General features: G+C 34.3%; 1 protein-coding gene across 1 annotated transcript in view; it reads left to right on the forward strand.

Annotated features, from left to right (window-relative positions):
- Positions 1–49: 49 nt before the first annotated feature.
- Positions 50–18197, forward strand: part of LOC130103358 (inositol-3-phosphate synthase 1-A-like) — a 40981-nt gene continuing 22833 nt past the window's right edge. Inside the window, exons 1-4 of the mRNA XM_056269606.1 lie at positions 50–199; positions 328–448; positions 13698–13859; positions 14775–14904. Of these exons, the coding sequence (XP_056125581.1) occupies positions 341–448; positions 13698–13859; positions 14775–14904 (400 nt within the window). The 5' untranslated portion in view covers positions 50–199; positions 328–340. The remainder of the gene's footprint in view (positions 200–327; positions 449–13697; positions 13860–14774; positions 14905–18197) is intronic.

Below are 18197 nucleotides of genomic sequence, written 5' to 3' on the forward strand. Positions count from 1 at the left end.
AAGAATCGAGAAGGTGTCTGTAACTCCTCCTCCGCGATGAATGAGGCTGTGGCGCGCGACCAATAATAACCAAGTGCGACACACTTCCACACGGATCAGGTGACGAACCTGCGCACATTCGACACACACTCAGAGCTTTAAAAGGACTTAAGTCTACGCCGAAACATACTTTTTTTATTCTGCTCGGGAAACTTTAAAGGTATGTCTAATGCTGAAATTATTCAAGATATTAAATGCAATATGCTTTATTTCACTATTCTGTACATTTTGGGATTTGAATGAATAAAAATCTGTTGTGTTAGTGATGTTCTGTTATTTATGTTGCAGGTTCATCATCATCATGCAAGTTCGTATCAACAGCGCTGATGTGAAATACACAGAGAAATACATCGAGTCTCGTTACTGTTATCACACTGCGTGTGTGTGTAGAGATGGAGACGCGCTCACTGTAAGTGCTTCAACATCTTTAATAAACTGATGGATTTATGTCTGGATTGTTGTGAGTGTTTTATTAGAATAGTTTGTGTGAGTGATAAAATTGCATTGCATTTTGTTCCTTATTTGAGTCGATGACCTTTTTAAACACTCCATCATCTCTCACAGGGAACAGCGTTCTCTTAAAGTTCTCTTAAAGGGGCAGCTCACTCATAATCCTGTCATCATGCACTCACCATCAAGCTGGTCCAAACCTGTACGACTTTATTTCTCTTCTGTTGAGCACAAAAGAAGATATTTAGAAGAATGTGGGTAGCCAAACAAGTGTTAGTCCCCATTGACTTTAGTATTTTTTAGTGTTTACCAGCAACTGTTTAGTTCGTAAAAAGAGGGAATGAACAAGTTATATAGCATGCACCATTTAGGGAATGAATTATTGTAGCGTTCACACAATTTAGTAAAATGAGGAAACTAATTATATTGTGCACACGATTTCGTAAAACGAGTGAACGATTTGTTATATTGTGCGCAAGATTTCGTAAAACGAGTGAACGAATTATTATATTGTATGCACGATTTAGTAAAACGAGTGAACGAATTATTATATTATATCCACGATTTAGTAAAACGAGTGAACGAATTATTATATTGTATCCACGATTTAGTAAAACGAGTGAACGAATTATTATATTGTATGCACGATTTAGTAAAACGAGTGAACAAATTATTATATTGTGCTCATGATTTAGTAAAACCAGTGAACGAATTATTATATTGTATGCACGATTTCGTAAAATGAGTGAACAAATTATTTTATTGTGTGCACAATTTAGTAAAATGAGTGAACAAATTATTATATTGTATGCACGATTTAGTAAAACGAGTGAACGAATTATTATTATGCGTGCACGATTTAGTAAAACGAGTGAACGAATTATTATATTGTGCGCACGATTTAGTAAAACGAGTGAATGAACTACTATATTGTGCGCAGAATTTAGTAAAACCAGTGAACGAATTATTATATTGTGCGCACAATTTAGTAAAACGAGTGAACGAATTATTATATTGTATGCACGATTTAGTAAAACGAGTGAACGAATTATTATTATGCGTGCACGATTTAGTAAAACGAGTGAATGAACTACTATATTGTGCGCAGAATTTAGTAAAACCAGTGAACGAATTATTATATTGTGCGCACAATTTAGTAAAACGAGTGAACGAATTATTATATTGTGCACGCGATTTAGTAAAACGAGTGAACAAATTATTATATTGTGCGCATGATTTAGTAAAACGAGTGAACGAATTATTATATTGTATGCACGATTTCGTAAAATGAGTGAACAAATTATTTTATTGTGCGCACAATTTAGTAAAATGAGTGAACAAATTATTATATTGTCTGCACAATTTCGTAAAACGAGTGAACGAATTATTATATTGTGCGCACAATTTAGTAAAACGAGTGAACGAATTATTATATTGTCTGCACAATTTAGTAAAACGAGTGAACGAATTATTATATTGTATGCACGATTTAGAAAAACGTGTAAACGAATTATTATATTGTATGCACGATTTAGTAAAATGAATGAACAAATTATTATATTCTATGCACGATTTCATAAACAAGTAAACGAATTATTATATTGTATGCACGATTTAGAAAAACGTGTAAACGAATTATTAAATTGTGCGCACAATTTAGTAAAATGAATGAACGAATTATTATATTCTATGCACGATTTCGTAAAACGAGTAAATGAATTATTATATTGTGCGCACGATTTAGTAAAACGAGTGAACAAATTATTATATTGTGCTCATGATTTAGTAAAACGAGTGAATGAATTACTATATTGTGCGCAGAATTTAGTAAAACCAGTGAACAAATTATTATATTGTGCGCACAATTTAGTAAAACGAGTGAACGAATTATTATATTGTGCACGCGATTTAGTAAAACGAGTGAACAAATTATTATATTGTGCTCATGATTTAGTAAAACCAGTGAACGAATTATTATATTGTATGCACGATTTAGTAAAACGAGTGAACGAATTATTATTATGCGTGCACGATTTCGTAAAACGAGTGAACGAATTATTATATTCTATGCACGATTTAGTAAAACCAGTGAACAAATTATTATATTGTGCTCATGATTTAGTAAAACGAGTGAACGAATTATTATATTGTATGCACGATTTCGTAAAATGAGTGAACAAATTATTTTATTGTGCGCACAATTTAGTAAAATGAGTGAACAAATTATTATATTGTATGCACGATTTAGTAAAACGAGTGAACGAATTATTATTATGCGTGCACGATTTAGTAAAACGAGTGAACGAATTATTATATTGTGCGCACGATTTAGTAAAACGAGTGAATGAACTACTATATTGTGCGCAGAATTTAGTAAAACCAGTGAACGAATTATTATATTGTGCGCACAATTTAGTAAAACGAGTGAACGAATTATTATATTGTGCACGCGATTTAGTAAAACGAGTGAACAAATTATTATATTGTGCGCATGATTTAGTAAAACGAGTGAACGAATTATTATATTGTATTCACGATTTCGTAAAATGAGTGAACAAATTATTTTATTGTGCGCACAATTTAGTAAAATGAGTGAACAAATTATTATATTGTATGCACGATTTAGTAAAACGAGTGAACGAATTATTATTATGCGTGCACGATTTCGTAAAACGAGTGAACGAATTATTATATTCTATGCACGATTTAGTAAAACCAGTGAACAAATTATTATATTGTGTGCACAAATTAGTAAAACGAGTGAACGAATTATTATATTGTGTGCACAATTTAGTAAAACGAGTGAACGAATTATTATATTGTGCGCACGATTTAGTAAAACGAGTGAACGAATTATTATATTGTGCGCACAATTTAGTAAAACGAGTGAACAAATTATTATATTGTGCTCATGATTTAGTAAAACGAGTGAACGAATTATTATATTGTATGCACGATTTCGTAAAATGAGTGAACAAATTATTTTATTGTGCGCACAATTTAGTAAAATGAGTGAACAAATTATTATATTGTATGCACGATTTAGTAAAACGAGTGAACGAATTATTATTATGCGTGCACGATTTCGTAAAACGAGTGAACGAATTATTATATTCTATGCACGATTTAGTAAAACCAGTGAACAAATTATTATATTGTGTGCACAAATTAGTAAAACGAGTGAACGAATTATTATATTGTGTGCACAATTTAGTAAAACGAGTGAACGAATTATTATATTGTGCGCACGATTTAGTAAAACGAGTGAACGAATTATTATATTGTGCGCACAATTTAGTAAAACGAGTGAACAAATTATTATATTGTGCTCATGATTTAGTAAAACGAGTGAACGAATTATTATATTGTATGCACGATTTCGTAAAATGAGTGAACAAATTATTTTATTGTGCGCACAATTTAGTAAAATGAGTGAACAAATTATTATATTGTATGCACGATTTAGTAAAACGAGTGAACGAATTATTATTATGCGTGCACGATTTAGTAAAACGAGTGAACGAATTATTATATTGTGCGCACGATTTAGTAAAACGAGTGAATGAACTACTATATTGTGCGCAGAATTTAGTAAAACCAGTGAACGAATTATTATATTGTGCGCACAATTTAGTAAAACGAGTGAACGAATTATTATATTGTGCACGCGATTTAGTAAAACGAGTGAACAAATTATTATATTGTGCGCATGATTTAGTAAAACGAGTGAACGAATTATTATATTGTATGCACGATTTCGTAAAATGAGTGAACAAATTATTTTATTGTGCGCACAATTTAGTAAAATGAGTGAACAAATTATTATATTGTATGCACGATTTAGTAAAACGAGTGAACGAATTATTATTATGCGTGCACGATTTCGTAAAACGAGTGAACGAATTATTATATTGTATGCACGATTTAGTAAAACCAGTGAACAAATTATTATATTGTGTGCACAATTTCGTAAAACGAGTGAACGAATTATTATATTGTGTGCACAATTTAGTAAAACGAGTGAACGAATTATTATATTGTGCGCACAATTTAGTAAAACCAGTGAACAAATTATTATATTGTGCGCACAATTTAGTAAAACCAGTGAACGAATTATTATATTGTGCGCACAATTTAGTAAAACCAGTGAACAAATTATTATATTGTGTGCACAATTTAGTAAAATGAGTGAACTAAATTTATTGTATGCACGATTTCGTAAAACGAGTGAACGAATTATTATATTGTGCACGCGATTTAGTAAAACGAGTGAACGAATTATTATATCGTGTGCACGTTTTTGTAAAATGAGTGAACGAATTATTATATTGTGCGCACGATTTCGTAAAACGAGTGAACGAATTATATTATGCGCAAAAATTAGTAAAACGAGTGAACGAATTATTATATTGTGTGCACAATTTAGTAAAACGAGTGAACGAATTATTATATTGTGCGCACGATTTAGTAAAACGAATGAACGAATTATTATATTGTGCGCACAATTTAGTAAAACCAGTGAACGAATTATTATATTGTGTGCACAATTTAGTAAAATGAGTGAACTAAATTTATTGTATGCACGATTTCGTAAAACGAGTGAACGAATTATTATATTGTGCACGCGATTTAGTAAAACGAGTGAACGAATTATTATATCGTGTGCACGTTTTTGTAAAATGAGTGAACGAATTATTATATTGTGCGCACGATTTCGTAAAACGAGTGAACGAATTATATTATGCGCAAAAATTAGTAAAACGAGTGAACGAATTATTATATTGTGTGCACAATTTAGTAAAACGAGTGAAGGAATTATTATATTGTGCGCACGATTTAGTAAAACGAATGAACGAATTATTATATTGTGCGCACAATTTAGTAAAACCAGTGAACGAATTATTATATTGTGCGCACAATTTAGTAAAATGAGTGAACTAATTATATTGTATGCACGATTTCGTAAAACGAGTGAACGAATTATTATATTGTGCACGCGATTTAGTAAAACGAGTGAACAAATTATTATATTCTGCGCATGATTTAGTAAAATGAGTGAACAAATTATTATATTGTATGCACGATTTAGTAAAATGAGTGAACAAATTATTTTATTGTGCGCACAATTTAGTAAAACGAGTGAACGAATTATTATATTGTGTGCACGATTTCGTAAAACGAGTGAACAAATTATTATATTGTATGCACGATTTCGTAAAACGAGTGAACGAATTAATATATCGTGTGCACGTTTTTGTAAAATAAGTGAACGAATTATTATGTTGTGCGCACGATTTAGTAAAACGAGTGAACGAATTATAATATGTTATGCACGATTTCGTAAAACGAGTGAACGAATTATATTATGCGCACAAATTAGTAAAACGAGTGAACGAATTATTATATTGTGTGCACAATTTAGTAAAACGAGTGAACGAATTATTATATTGTGCGCACAATTTAATAAAACGAATGAACGAATTATTATATTGTGCGCACAATTTAGTAAAACCAGTGAACGAATTATTATATTGTGCGCACAATTTAGTAAAACGAGTGAACTAATTATATTGTATGCACGATTTCGTAAAACGAGTGAACGAATTATTATATTGTGCACGCGATTTAGTAAAACGAGTGAACAAATTATTATATTGTGCTCATGATTTAGTAAAATGAGTGAACAAATTATTATATTGTATGCACGATTTCGTAAAATGAGTGAACAAATTATTTTATTGTGCGCACGTTTTTGTAAAATGAGTGAACGAATTATTATGTTGTGCGCACGATTTAGTAAAACGAGTGAACGAATTATAATATGTTATGCACGATTTCGTAAAACGAGTGAACGAATTATATTATGCGCACAAATTAGTAAAACGAGTGAACGAATTATTATATTGTGTGCACAATTTAGTAAAACGAGTGAACGAATTATTATATTGTATGCACGATTTCGTAAAACGAGTGAACGAATTATATTATATGCACAAATTAGTAAAACGAGTGAACGAATTATTATATTGTGTGCACAATTTAGTAAAACCAGTGAACGAATTATTATATTGTGCGCACAATTTAGTAAAACCAGTGAACGAATTATTATATTGTGCGCACGATTTAGTAAAACGAGTGAACGAATTATTATATTGTGCGCACAATTTAGTAAAACGAGTGAACAAATTATTATATTGTGCTCATGATTTAGTAAAACGAGTGAACGAATTATTATATTGTATGCACGATTTCGTAAAATGAGTGAACAAATTATTTTATTGTGCGCACAATTTAGTAAAATGAGTGAACAAATTATTATATTGTATGCACGATTTAGTAAAACGAGTGAACGAATTATTATTATGCGTGCACGATTTCGTAAAACGAGTGAACGAATTATTATATTCTATGCACGATTTAGTAAAACCAGTGAACAAATTATTATATTGTGTGCACAAATTAGTAAAACGAGTGAACGAATTATTATATTGTGTGCACAATTTAGTAAAACGAGTGAACGAATTATTATATTGTGCGCACGATTTAGTAAAACGAGTGAACGAATTATTATATTGTGCGCACAATTTAGTAAAACGAGTGAACAAATTATTATATTGTGCTCATGATTTAGTAAAACGAGTGAACGAATTATTATATTGTATGCACGATTTCGTAAAATGAGTGAACAAATTATTTTATTGTGCGCACAATTTAGTAAAATGAGTGAACAAATTATTATATTGTATGCACGATTTAGTAAAACGAGTGAACGAATTATTATTATGCGTGCACGATTTAGTAAAACGAGTGAACGAATTATTATATTGTGCGCACGATTTAGTAAAACGAGTGAATGAACTACTATATTGTGCGCAGAATTTAGTAAAACCAGTGAACGAATTATTATATTGTGCGCACAATTTAGTAAAACGAGTGAACGAATTATTATATTGTGCACGCGATTTAGTAAAACGAGTGAACAAATTATTATATTGTATGCACGATTTCGTAAAACGAGTGAACGAATTATATTATGCGCACAAATTAGTAAAACGAGTGAACGAATTATTATATTGTGTGCACAATTTAGTAAAACGAGTGAACGAATTATTATATTGTATGCACGATTTCGTAAAACGAGTGAACGAATTATATTATATGCACAAATTAGTAAAACGAGTGAACGAATTATTATATTGTGTGCACAATTTAGTAAAACCAGTGAACGAATTATTATATTGTATGCACGATTTCGTAAAACGAGTGAACGAATTATTATATTGTACACGCGATTTAGTAAAACGAGTGAACGAATTATTATATCGTGTGCACGTTTTTCGTAAAACGAGTGAACGAATTATATTATGCGCAAAAATTAGTAAAACGAGTGAACGAATTATTATATTGTGTGCACAATTTCGTAAAACGAGTGAACGAATTATTATATCGTGTGCACGTTTTTGTAAAATGAGTGAACGAATTATTATATTGTGCGCACGATTTCGTAAAACGAGTGAACGAATTATATTATGCGCAAAAATTAGTAAAACGAGTGAACGAATTATTATATTGTGTGCACAATTTAGTAAAACGAGTGAACGAATTATTATATTGTGCACACGATTTAGTAAAACGAATGAACGAATTATTATATTGTGCGCACAATTTAGTAAAACCAGTGAACGAATTATTATATTGTGCGCACAATTTAGTAAAATGAGTGAACTAATTATATTGTATGCACGATTTCGTAAAACGAGTGAACGAATTATTATATTGTGCTCATGATTTAGTAAAATGAGTGAACTAATTATATTGTGTGCACGATTTCGTAAAATGAGTGAACAAATTATTTTATTGTGCGCACAATTTAGTAAAACGAGTGAACGAATTATTATATTGTGTGCACGATTTCGTAAAACGAGTGAACAAATTATTATATTGTATGCACGATTTCGTAAAACGAGTGAACGAATTATTATATTGTGCACGTTTTTGTAAAATGAGTGAACGAATTATTATGTTGTATGCACGATTTCGTAAAACGAGTGAACGAATTATTATATCGTGTGCACGTTTTTGTAAAATGAGTGAACGAATTATTATGTTGTGCGCATGATTTAGTAAAACGAGTGAACGAATTATAATATGGTATGCACGATTTCGTAAAACGAGTGAACGAATTATATTATGCGCACAAATTAGTAAAACGAGTGAACGAATTATTATATTGTGTGCACAATTTAGTAAAACGAGTGAACGAACAGGGGCGGACTTAACCATTAGGCAAAGGTCGGCAATTGCCTCGGGCCCCGAGCTACCTAGGGGCCCCCAAAATGCCCCATTAAATTATGCTTAAGTTTTTGCTTTCATACTGGCAGCGTTTGACGCGCGCGGCGTGTTTACAGACAAAGTACTCTATAATGGGTAAGTTGGCATTGCTTTATTTCGTTTTCAAATACATTTAAGAGAAAAGACTTGTCAAGAAGCTTATTTCATTAATTAATAGGCTATATTATAAAACTTTTGGTTCATATTTGTTTTTGTTGACTTTGTTTTATGTTTAAATTGATGAAGGTCATTTGATTGACTGTTTAAAACACAATAGATATCACCAATGCGCTTTTGGGTCAAACTGCTGTGTTTTTGGCCATGACATTGCCACTTTAATTCAGCGTAAGCCGCGCGGCAAAAATAGACAGGACGCCGAAACGATCGCGGCACTGCTGCTCCTGCTCTGCTCCTGCTACGCGCTGCCGCGCCGCCTCTGCGTGCGGTGTGAATGCTCTAATCTGTTAACATGGGCGCCGAAAAAAATACGCGCTGCGTGCAGTGTGAAACCGGCGGAACCCCTCATTTACACTGCACACGTCTGCGGCGGATTACGGCTGCGACACGGTTTTATTCCGTCCTTCACACAGTGCCAACTCACACCAGGAGCATTTCAGACGCGAAGCGACTGGATGCGCGAGACCACGTGACCCCTCATTTACACTGCACACGTCTGCGGCGCATTACGGCTGCGACACGGCTACCGGAGCTGATCGCGGCCATTCTAGTCAATGCGTGTGTTTACACCGGCCGCGAAGCGGCGCGTTTCAGAAGCTTCCCAGAAGCGGCTCTCCGCGTCTGAAATGCTCCTGGTGTGAGTTGGCACTGTGTGAAGGACGGAATAAAACCGTGTCGCAGCCGTAATGCGCCGCAGACGTGTGCAGTGTAAATGAGGGGTAATGCGCCAAAAAACGGACGGAGAAAAATAAGTGATTAACAGACAGTGTACAGAGTGACAGACTGAGTGTACAGAGTAGTAGAGTCAAAATGAAGCGAAGCTACCCAAGCGGTGCTGAAAAAGCAGGAAGCGGGAGGAAAGCAAAACGTTTTTAGCAAAATTGCAGAAGGTAACAAACTTTTTTGTGATGCCCGCTGACAATGACAACAATGCTAACGATATGTTACAAGTCCATGGCCGTAGCCAGCTATGAGGTGACCGAGGTCCGGAACTCTGTCATTTTTTTACATTCAAAAATAAAATGTCAAGCTCTCTGAATGATTAATCAGCCATTTAAACCACCTCATATGAGTGTTTGCAATTCATGTTGCTGCGAGAAGCTTGAGAGCGCGCTGTGAGTGAGGGCGCGCGTGCAGCCTCCGTGTTGCCAGATCCACTAATGGAAAGGTGGAAGAAGCCTAGTCTCCTGGACCGGTTTTTCTGATTTAATGCGACACTTTAGGAAGTTATTAAAGTGGAAAGTTGCATGTTATGGTTAGTGATATATTTACCTTATTTCCAAAACACAAGCTTTGAACTTATATCGGATTATTATTATGTTTCGTTTTTCTTGTTTTTCGTAGCAATATCTGGCAACATTTTGTGTCTGACAAACTGTAATTGCATAAAGCTACCACATTCGGTAAGACAAACGCAATGATCATCGTGATTATCTGTAAGAAATGTAAAACACTATCAAAAACTATAGCATAACACAGATCTGTATGAATGAAATTTGCCAAATAACTTACTGGCCAGCAGGAAGACGGCTCATGCTGTTTAGTTAACCTTTCACAAAGTCATCATAAAAACATTAATTAAAGCAGTGTTTCTCAACTAGCTATTCAGTCAGCATATTTGTGTTTGATCTGTGTAAATTACAGAAATATAAGACTTGCTAGACCTAGTTTTTTTCTATATTTCTTTGCACAAAACTCTCCAGAAAGTGCCATTTAATGGTTTATTTTCCAAAAAAAAAAAAAATCGTTCTCTTTTAAAGATCGGATGGGGGGCCCCATACTACCTTTGCCTTGGGCCCCCAATTTGCTAAATCCGCCACTGTGAACGAATTATTATATTCTATGCACGATTTCGTAAAACGAGTGAACGAATTATATTATATGCACAATTTAGTAAAACGAGTGAACGAATTATTATATTGTGCGCACGATGTAGTAAAATGAGGGAATTAATTATTATATTGTAACAAATAATTTAGTAAAACGAGGGAACAAATAATAAAATCGTCCGCGCAATATAGTGAAACGAGGGAACTAACTATTATATCGCGCCAACGAGTTAGTAAAATGAGTTAGTAAAATTATTTTATCATGCACGTGAGAAATAGGGAACAAATTATATTGGCCCTCATTTATCATTCTTCCGTAGAAACGGGCGTATATGTTGGCGTTAGATTATGCTTACACTCCTCTCACCGCCTGATTTATGAAGCTGTGCGTACCTTTGAAATCCAGGTGTACGCATGCGCCTGCCCTTGATAAATCCCGCGGCTGAAAACGATCGTCATTAGAATAACACGCCCCTATATATTCAAGTCTCCGCTTCCCCCACGCCCTCATTTTACGCCATGGACACACGGAAGACGGCACAGAAGAGAAACTTCTCCGACGTGGAGCCGAAATGTCCTATCACAATGCAATATTTTACAGCACGTCTTTTGAAACAATTAGCATTCAATTTCGAATCACGTTACATGTATTGGGGTGTACAATAGTGATGATGATGAGGATGATGATGATGTGATGTGGAGTACCATTCATTCACATTAATAATTGCATGACAATTTGTAATATTCTTATTATTATTATGATTTTTATTATTAATGACGCTTATTGTTATTTAGAAGAAGAACGTCGTTATTATTAGGCTATTTGTATTATTATTATTATTATTTAAAAGAAGAAGAATGTATTTTTTATTATTTTGTCAGTCTGAATTATTTTTTGGTCATTGAAAGCCTTTCATTACCGAACCCAGTCCGTGCGCACCTGCCGGGCCAAACCATGAAACGTCAGGGTAAAGCGCACAGGCTCGCAACTGAAGGAATACATATGGCTACAAATCAAATTGCTTTGGTAAAGTCACACAAATTAAACATTGAAGTCCATGTTGCACAAAAATAAACACTGAAGTTTATAATTACTATGTTGTTGTTGTTGGTCATATTATCATGTCTTGCAGTTTGTCAGTGCGTTTTGTGGTGTTAGGAATTGTTTTTCTGCGCATTTCCGCACTAACTCAAAACGTGCGTACATGTACACCACCTCGTGAGCTGGCGTAGGATTTGAGCGTGCCGTACACCAACGTCCATATTGATAAATCTCAAAGTCACCGTGGTTTTGGGTGTACGCCAGGTGTACGCTGGAAATTTGGTGTACGCACTTTTGATAAATGAGGGCCATTGTGTGCACGATTTAGTAAAACCAGGGAATGCATTATTGTATAGTAGGGGAATAACCCACTGTGCAGTGTGGCGTCGGAGTGACGTCTTTTCTATGTAATTTTTGGATGTCCAATTTCGGTCCACTGAAGGGGTTGTTTTGTAACGCCAGACGACGTCTTTTTTCGACGTCTAATGTTGACGTTCGTGGGACCTCCGTGTAAGGGTTATTTATAGTCCAAATGGTCTTTTACCCAGTTCAAAGGTCAAATGTTGAACGTCAATATGACGTCCAAGTTGGGTCATGGTTGGACGTCCAAAAAGTGGACCTAGTTTGGACGTCGAATAGATGTCCAGAATTGCTCATGGACCGACGGACCCAATATAGACATGATCTGCACGTCTATTCGACCTCCAAGGTTTAGTGGGTACAGTTAACCACATAAAGAAACCAGTAAGCTCAATGAAGACCAGGAGTACAAATTCAAGTTCAGGTTCTCCACACTTCTAAAGGCCACAGAGGATCCAGCCTCGAACTTCAGATTCACAAACACTACATGGATGATCAGTTGATGTTGAGTCTACAAGTTTAACAAGAGTCCGAACATGGTATTCTCTTCATGCAAATTAGACATTATCTGTTGTTCTATATATGAGTCGTAACACCCGAAGGTCACATGACTCTAAACATAATAAACAAACTGCCAAAACACTGGCAATATCTTCTCCATTCAAGGCTGAGTTCTTGTCAGGACTTCACTGGAACTGATGCAAACCTCTACACATGATTCACAGTTTAACATAGTGACAAATTGTGCTATAAATCCTAAAAAGAATTACGGTGTTAGAACATATTGGTAACACTTTACAATAGGTTCATTATTAATATATTATCTAACATGAACTAGCAATACATTTGTTACTATATTAGTTCATCTTTGTTAATATTAGTTAATAAAAATACAGCTGTTCATTGTTTGTTCATGTTAGTTCACAGTGCATTAACTAATGTTAACAACCTTTGATTCTAATAATGTATTGGTAAATGTTGAAATTAATATTAACTAAGATTAATAAAGGCTGTATATGTTTAGTTCATTCTTAGTTCATGTTAACTAAGGTAGTTAATGTTAAAGGTGCTGTGTGTAACTTTCACTCTACTAAAGCATAAAATTACCATAATATGTTTGCATATATTGAGGAAACATGCTGAGTTCACACACTCGTTCCTCTGTAAAACACTACAGTTATTTTACTCTGAAATGTGCGTTTCCAGGCTGGAATGTTTGTTTTTGTTTTGGTCTGTGATATTACACGTTGCAATTACACGTCGCTCGTTCCTGTTGGGTCTCAATCTGGCGACCCGTGAGCGTCGAGTCCGTGGAGGCGGGGAAACGACGATCTCTGCTATTATGATTTGGACTGCAGTACCGATGTCCACCACTAGTGTCATTCTTACAGACTGCACCTTTAACTAATGGACCATACTAATGAACATATCTGTGTTAGCTGTGACTTTTAAATGTGTGTGTTGTTCAGGTGACGCCGTCCAGCACCGAGTTCACGTTCCGCACGGAGAGGACGGTTCCCAGGCTGGGAGTGATGCTGGTGGGATGGGGTGGGAATAACGGGACCACGGTCACTGCCGCCGTCCTGGCCAACAGACTGGGCCTGACCTGGAAGACCAAGACCGGCGTGAAGGTACAATTCAATTATATTCACATTTATTTGTACAGCGCTTTTCACAATACACATCATTTTAAAGCAGTCCACATTACAGTGTACAGTGATCTGTTATCAGAGGAAACTGAAGTTATGCATTTCAGAAATGCACATATACTAAATCACAGTTAGCTAAAAAAAAAACTATTTAAACAATGTAAGGTACAGACAAACTGAGCCACTGTTTTGTGAGTTGAAAGATCCAGTAGCCAAGTAGCGACCCAATGGAGTGCTTAAATCTAACATTAATGTTCAAAAATACCATGAATACATGTGAATAAAATAGTGTTGGGCAACGATTGATCGCATCCAAAATAAAAGTTTATATTTGCATAATATATGTGTTTGTACTGTGTATTATTATGTTGTATATATAAATACACACACAGATCCATGTATATATTTAAGAAAAATGTGTTTTTTATATATAAAATATTTATATTTATACATAATATAAATTATATATAAATATATATACAGTATATAGACATATTTCTTGTATCTTATATATTTAAGAAAAATGTGTTATTTATATATAACATTTACATATAATATAAAAGATATATATACATGCAAATATTTCTTAAATATATACATGCATGTGTGTATATTTATATATATACAAAATAATGATATACAGTACACACACATATATTATGTAAACACAAACTTTTATTTTGGATGCGATTAATCAAAATATTATATAATGCATACATTTTTTGCACATAAAACAACACAACAGAAATAAACCTAACCCAACAACATGGAGCGAATGCAATATTAGTCAAGTATTAGTGTGGAAGAGAGATGTGGGTAGCAAGGTCCCATTAGTTAACGTTAGTTTGTTCGAGTATTTATTATCTTTATAAATATCTTGTATTGTCCGTCTTTCAGAAAGCGAATTACTACGGCTCCCTGCTGGAATCTTCCACGGTGTGTTTGGGATCGGGACCCGACGGAGAGGTCTACGTTCCCTTCCGAGATCTGCTGCCGATGGTGCATCCCAATGACATCGTGTTCGACGGTAAATACTGCGATAAAGACATTCGCTGAAGGTCGTTTCGGGACGGTCTTTGGCCCCTATTTTAACGATGTAAGCTCATGTCTAAAGCAAGTGCACTTAGGGCGTCCGAATCCACTTTTGCCAGTTTAACGACGGGACAAATGGTCGGCGCTCCCGGCGCATGATCTAAAAGTCTGTCTCTATTCTCTTAATGAGTAACGGGTGTGATTTGTCTCTATTCTCTGAATAAATAATGGGTGTGTTTTGGGCGTAACGTGCAATAAGCCAATCAGAGTCTCGTCTCCCATTCCCTTTAAAGCCAGTTGCACTCGCATGGCGGCTTCGCTATTTACAGGGAATTTGCATATGGAAAAACTGAACGCTTCTCTAGCGAGGAAACGGATCCGCTCGTGCACAAGGTTAAAGCTGTGTGTGTGTGTGTGTGTGTGTGTGTGTGTGTGTGTGTGTGTGTGTGTGTGTGTGTGTGAGGTTAAAGCTCAAGCAGACCATCTACGGGACAAGCCGGATTCACCATATCTTTATGTACACAATATTAATACTTAATAATAATAATAGTAATACTTTTACATTGTAATCCTTTTATTTGTAATATTTGGCATGTTTGTGTGCTGCTGCACGTCCCTGTCGGTGTAATAAGCAGAGTGTGTGTTTAATAAGCAGAGTGTGTGTATTAAGCAGAGTGTGTGTGTAATAAGCAGAGTGTGTGTTTAATAAGCAGAGTGTGTGTATTAAGCAGAGTGTGTGTGTAATAAGCAGAGTGTGTGTTTAATAAGCAGAGTGTGTGTATTAAGCAGAGTGTGTGTGTAATAAACAGAGTGTGTGTTTAATAAGCAGAGTGCATGTACATGTGTAATAAAAAAAATAAAAAAGAAATATATATATATATATATAAATATAGCTGCGAGCAGCGATTACGGGCCCAAGCCGGTGGCACCGCAACCCCGGTGCCTTTAGTTACCTAAAGGCACCGGGGTGGCGGTACCACCGGCTTTGGCCCTTCATCGCTGCTCGCAGCTATATTTATATATATACACACACAAACACACACACACACACACACACATATATATATATATATATATATATATATATATATATATATATATATATATATATATATATATACATAAATATATATATATTGTTTTTTTAAGAGACAAGACAGAATATTACTTGCCTGATCTGATTAGAAAAATAGTGTTGTGTGTGTGTGTGTGTGTGTGTGTGTGTGTGTGTGTGTGTGTGTGTGTGTGTGTGTGTGTGTGTGTGTGTGTGTGTGTGTGTGGCGTAATTGAACAATGTAGACATAAAAACATACTCCGTCCTTTTGTTCATACAGGACATTATTCAAACTGCAAAGTGTTTACTTATATTTGTGTACAATCGCAATAAAACACAACATTGTGCTTTTGTCAAGCTATAAACTCTTGTCAAACTGTAAACTACAACTGTCACCCAACCAAAATCTCTTACACACACACACACACACACAGTTTAAAAGCAAAAAATATCAAACAATCCTATTTAAAAACAGTCTGTGGGAGCCATCTTTTGGACATTCATCATATCGCATTGGTTTTCATTTCTTGTCATCAAACAGAGCCCTAATCTGTTTATTTTTTCAGTTACACATTCTACATTGATTAAAAAAGAAAAATCAAATGTGTTTTTATTTTATACAGAAATAAATAATCTATCATTCAGATGAGAATAAAGTTAGTGTTAGTTCAAATTTTAAGGAAAACAAATATATGATCTGAAATATAGCACATTCATTTAAAATTCATTCAGGTTCAATTACCAAACATACAATCTTAATGTAATTTAAAGCAAACAATACATTTAAAATATATGGGTTGTATGACTATTTTTTAATATAAAAAGATATATATCCAAAAAGACAAGGCCTAAAGTTTAACAAGGGTTAAACTCTTATCACTGTAACAGACACAATCACACACACAATCACACACACACACACACAAGTCAAATCACTTACATTTTACATGCAATATTGACTTTTTTTCTGTTTCAGCAGCGAAAATAGTTAAACAAAGATCACAGCAGAACCATCGCGCATCTCACAGCAACGCGTTCTCATTACTGAATGATTCAGCATTTTGAACGAATCGGTTGACTCAAAGATTCAATGACCAATCAATCCATAAACATCTATCTCATTCATGAATGACTCAGTCGTTCAAACGAATGAATCAATGACTCGCTCATTAAGACGGTCGCCTGGCGACACCTAATGACGGTTTAGTGTTATGTTTAAAAGTATCATTCTTTCCAACGATTGTTAATTAACTCATATTTGAAACATAAGCTATATTTATATATATACATACATATACACACACATACACAAAAATAAAATAAAAACACATTTGAAACGTGTTTGCTTACTAAATTGTGAGCTGAACGAAAGTTGCAGCAAATATCAGCAACAGGAGTCAAATTTCATTAATCACGAGAGTGAAGAGCTGACTGAAAAGATGATGACGGAATAGGCTATTTTATGTAAAAACGCCTATTTAAGCGAATCTGTCATTGTACTCTTTTATTGTTGTGTTTTCCGTGAAAAATAATAGACTATTGAACTCACAATTCAAGCAATTTAATTTCTACTTCCATAGGAATTCATTCGAGCGCCACCATTTCAATGTCTGTGCGGACGTCCATATTATACTTTCGCTTTCAAGTTAGTGTTTTTAAACCCCCCCCAGCGGGAGGTTTACACAATTGGTTTACACAATCACACGTTGATTAACCGGTGGGAAAATATTCCCATAGTAACATCCCTAATATATAAATATTTATAAATTCAATAGGCCTACCTGATTTTGAACACAAGAGGGCAGTATAGCACTATATATGATTTGGATTATTATTATTTTTGACTAAACAACCATTCTGGCTGTTTTTAAACTTAAAAATAATTCTTAAATTGAAAAAAAGGAATAAAATGGGTTTAGTTCTAATATTTGTATAATTTTATATAAAAATAAATGGTGTATAATTACATTTTAGAAAGATATGAGACATGCCCTGATTCTTTTTTTGACATTACTTGAATCCCTCAACCATAGCAAAACCGTTTGAGATATTCAATATCTGTTCACAATTTAGCATCTTCAATGTATTTTCATCATGTTGAAAAAGTTTGGCATGAATAAAATAAACTACTTAGGAGGAGTAGCTAAAAACTCAGAATCTGAAATCCACATTCAAACCAAAATATCTGACTTCCTGTTGGTCGTAGCTAATTACGGTAAATTAGAAAGTTGTCC

The sequence above is a fragment of the Rhinichthys klamathensis genome, unplaced genomic scaffold (genome assembly GCF_029890125.1).
Source record: "Rhinichthys klamathensis goyatoka isolate OS25496 unplaced genomic scaffold, OSU_Roscu_1.1 h1tg000284l_1, whole genome shotgun sequence".
Lineage (NCBI taxonomy): Eukaryota > Metazoa > Chordata > Actinopteri > Cypriniformes > Leuciscidae > Rhinichthys > Rhinichthys klamathensis.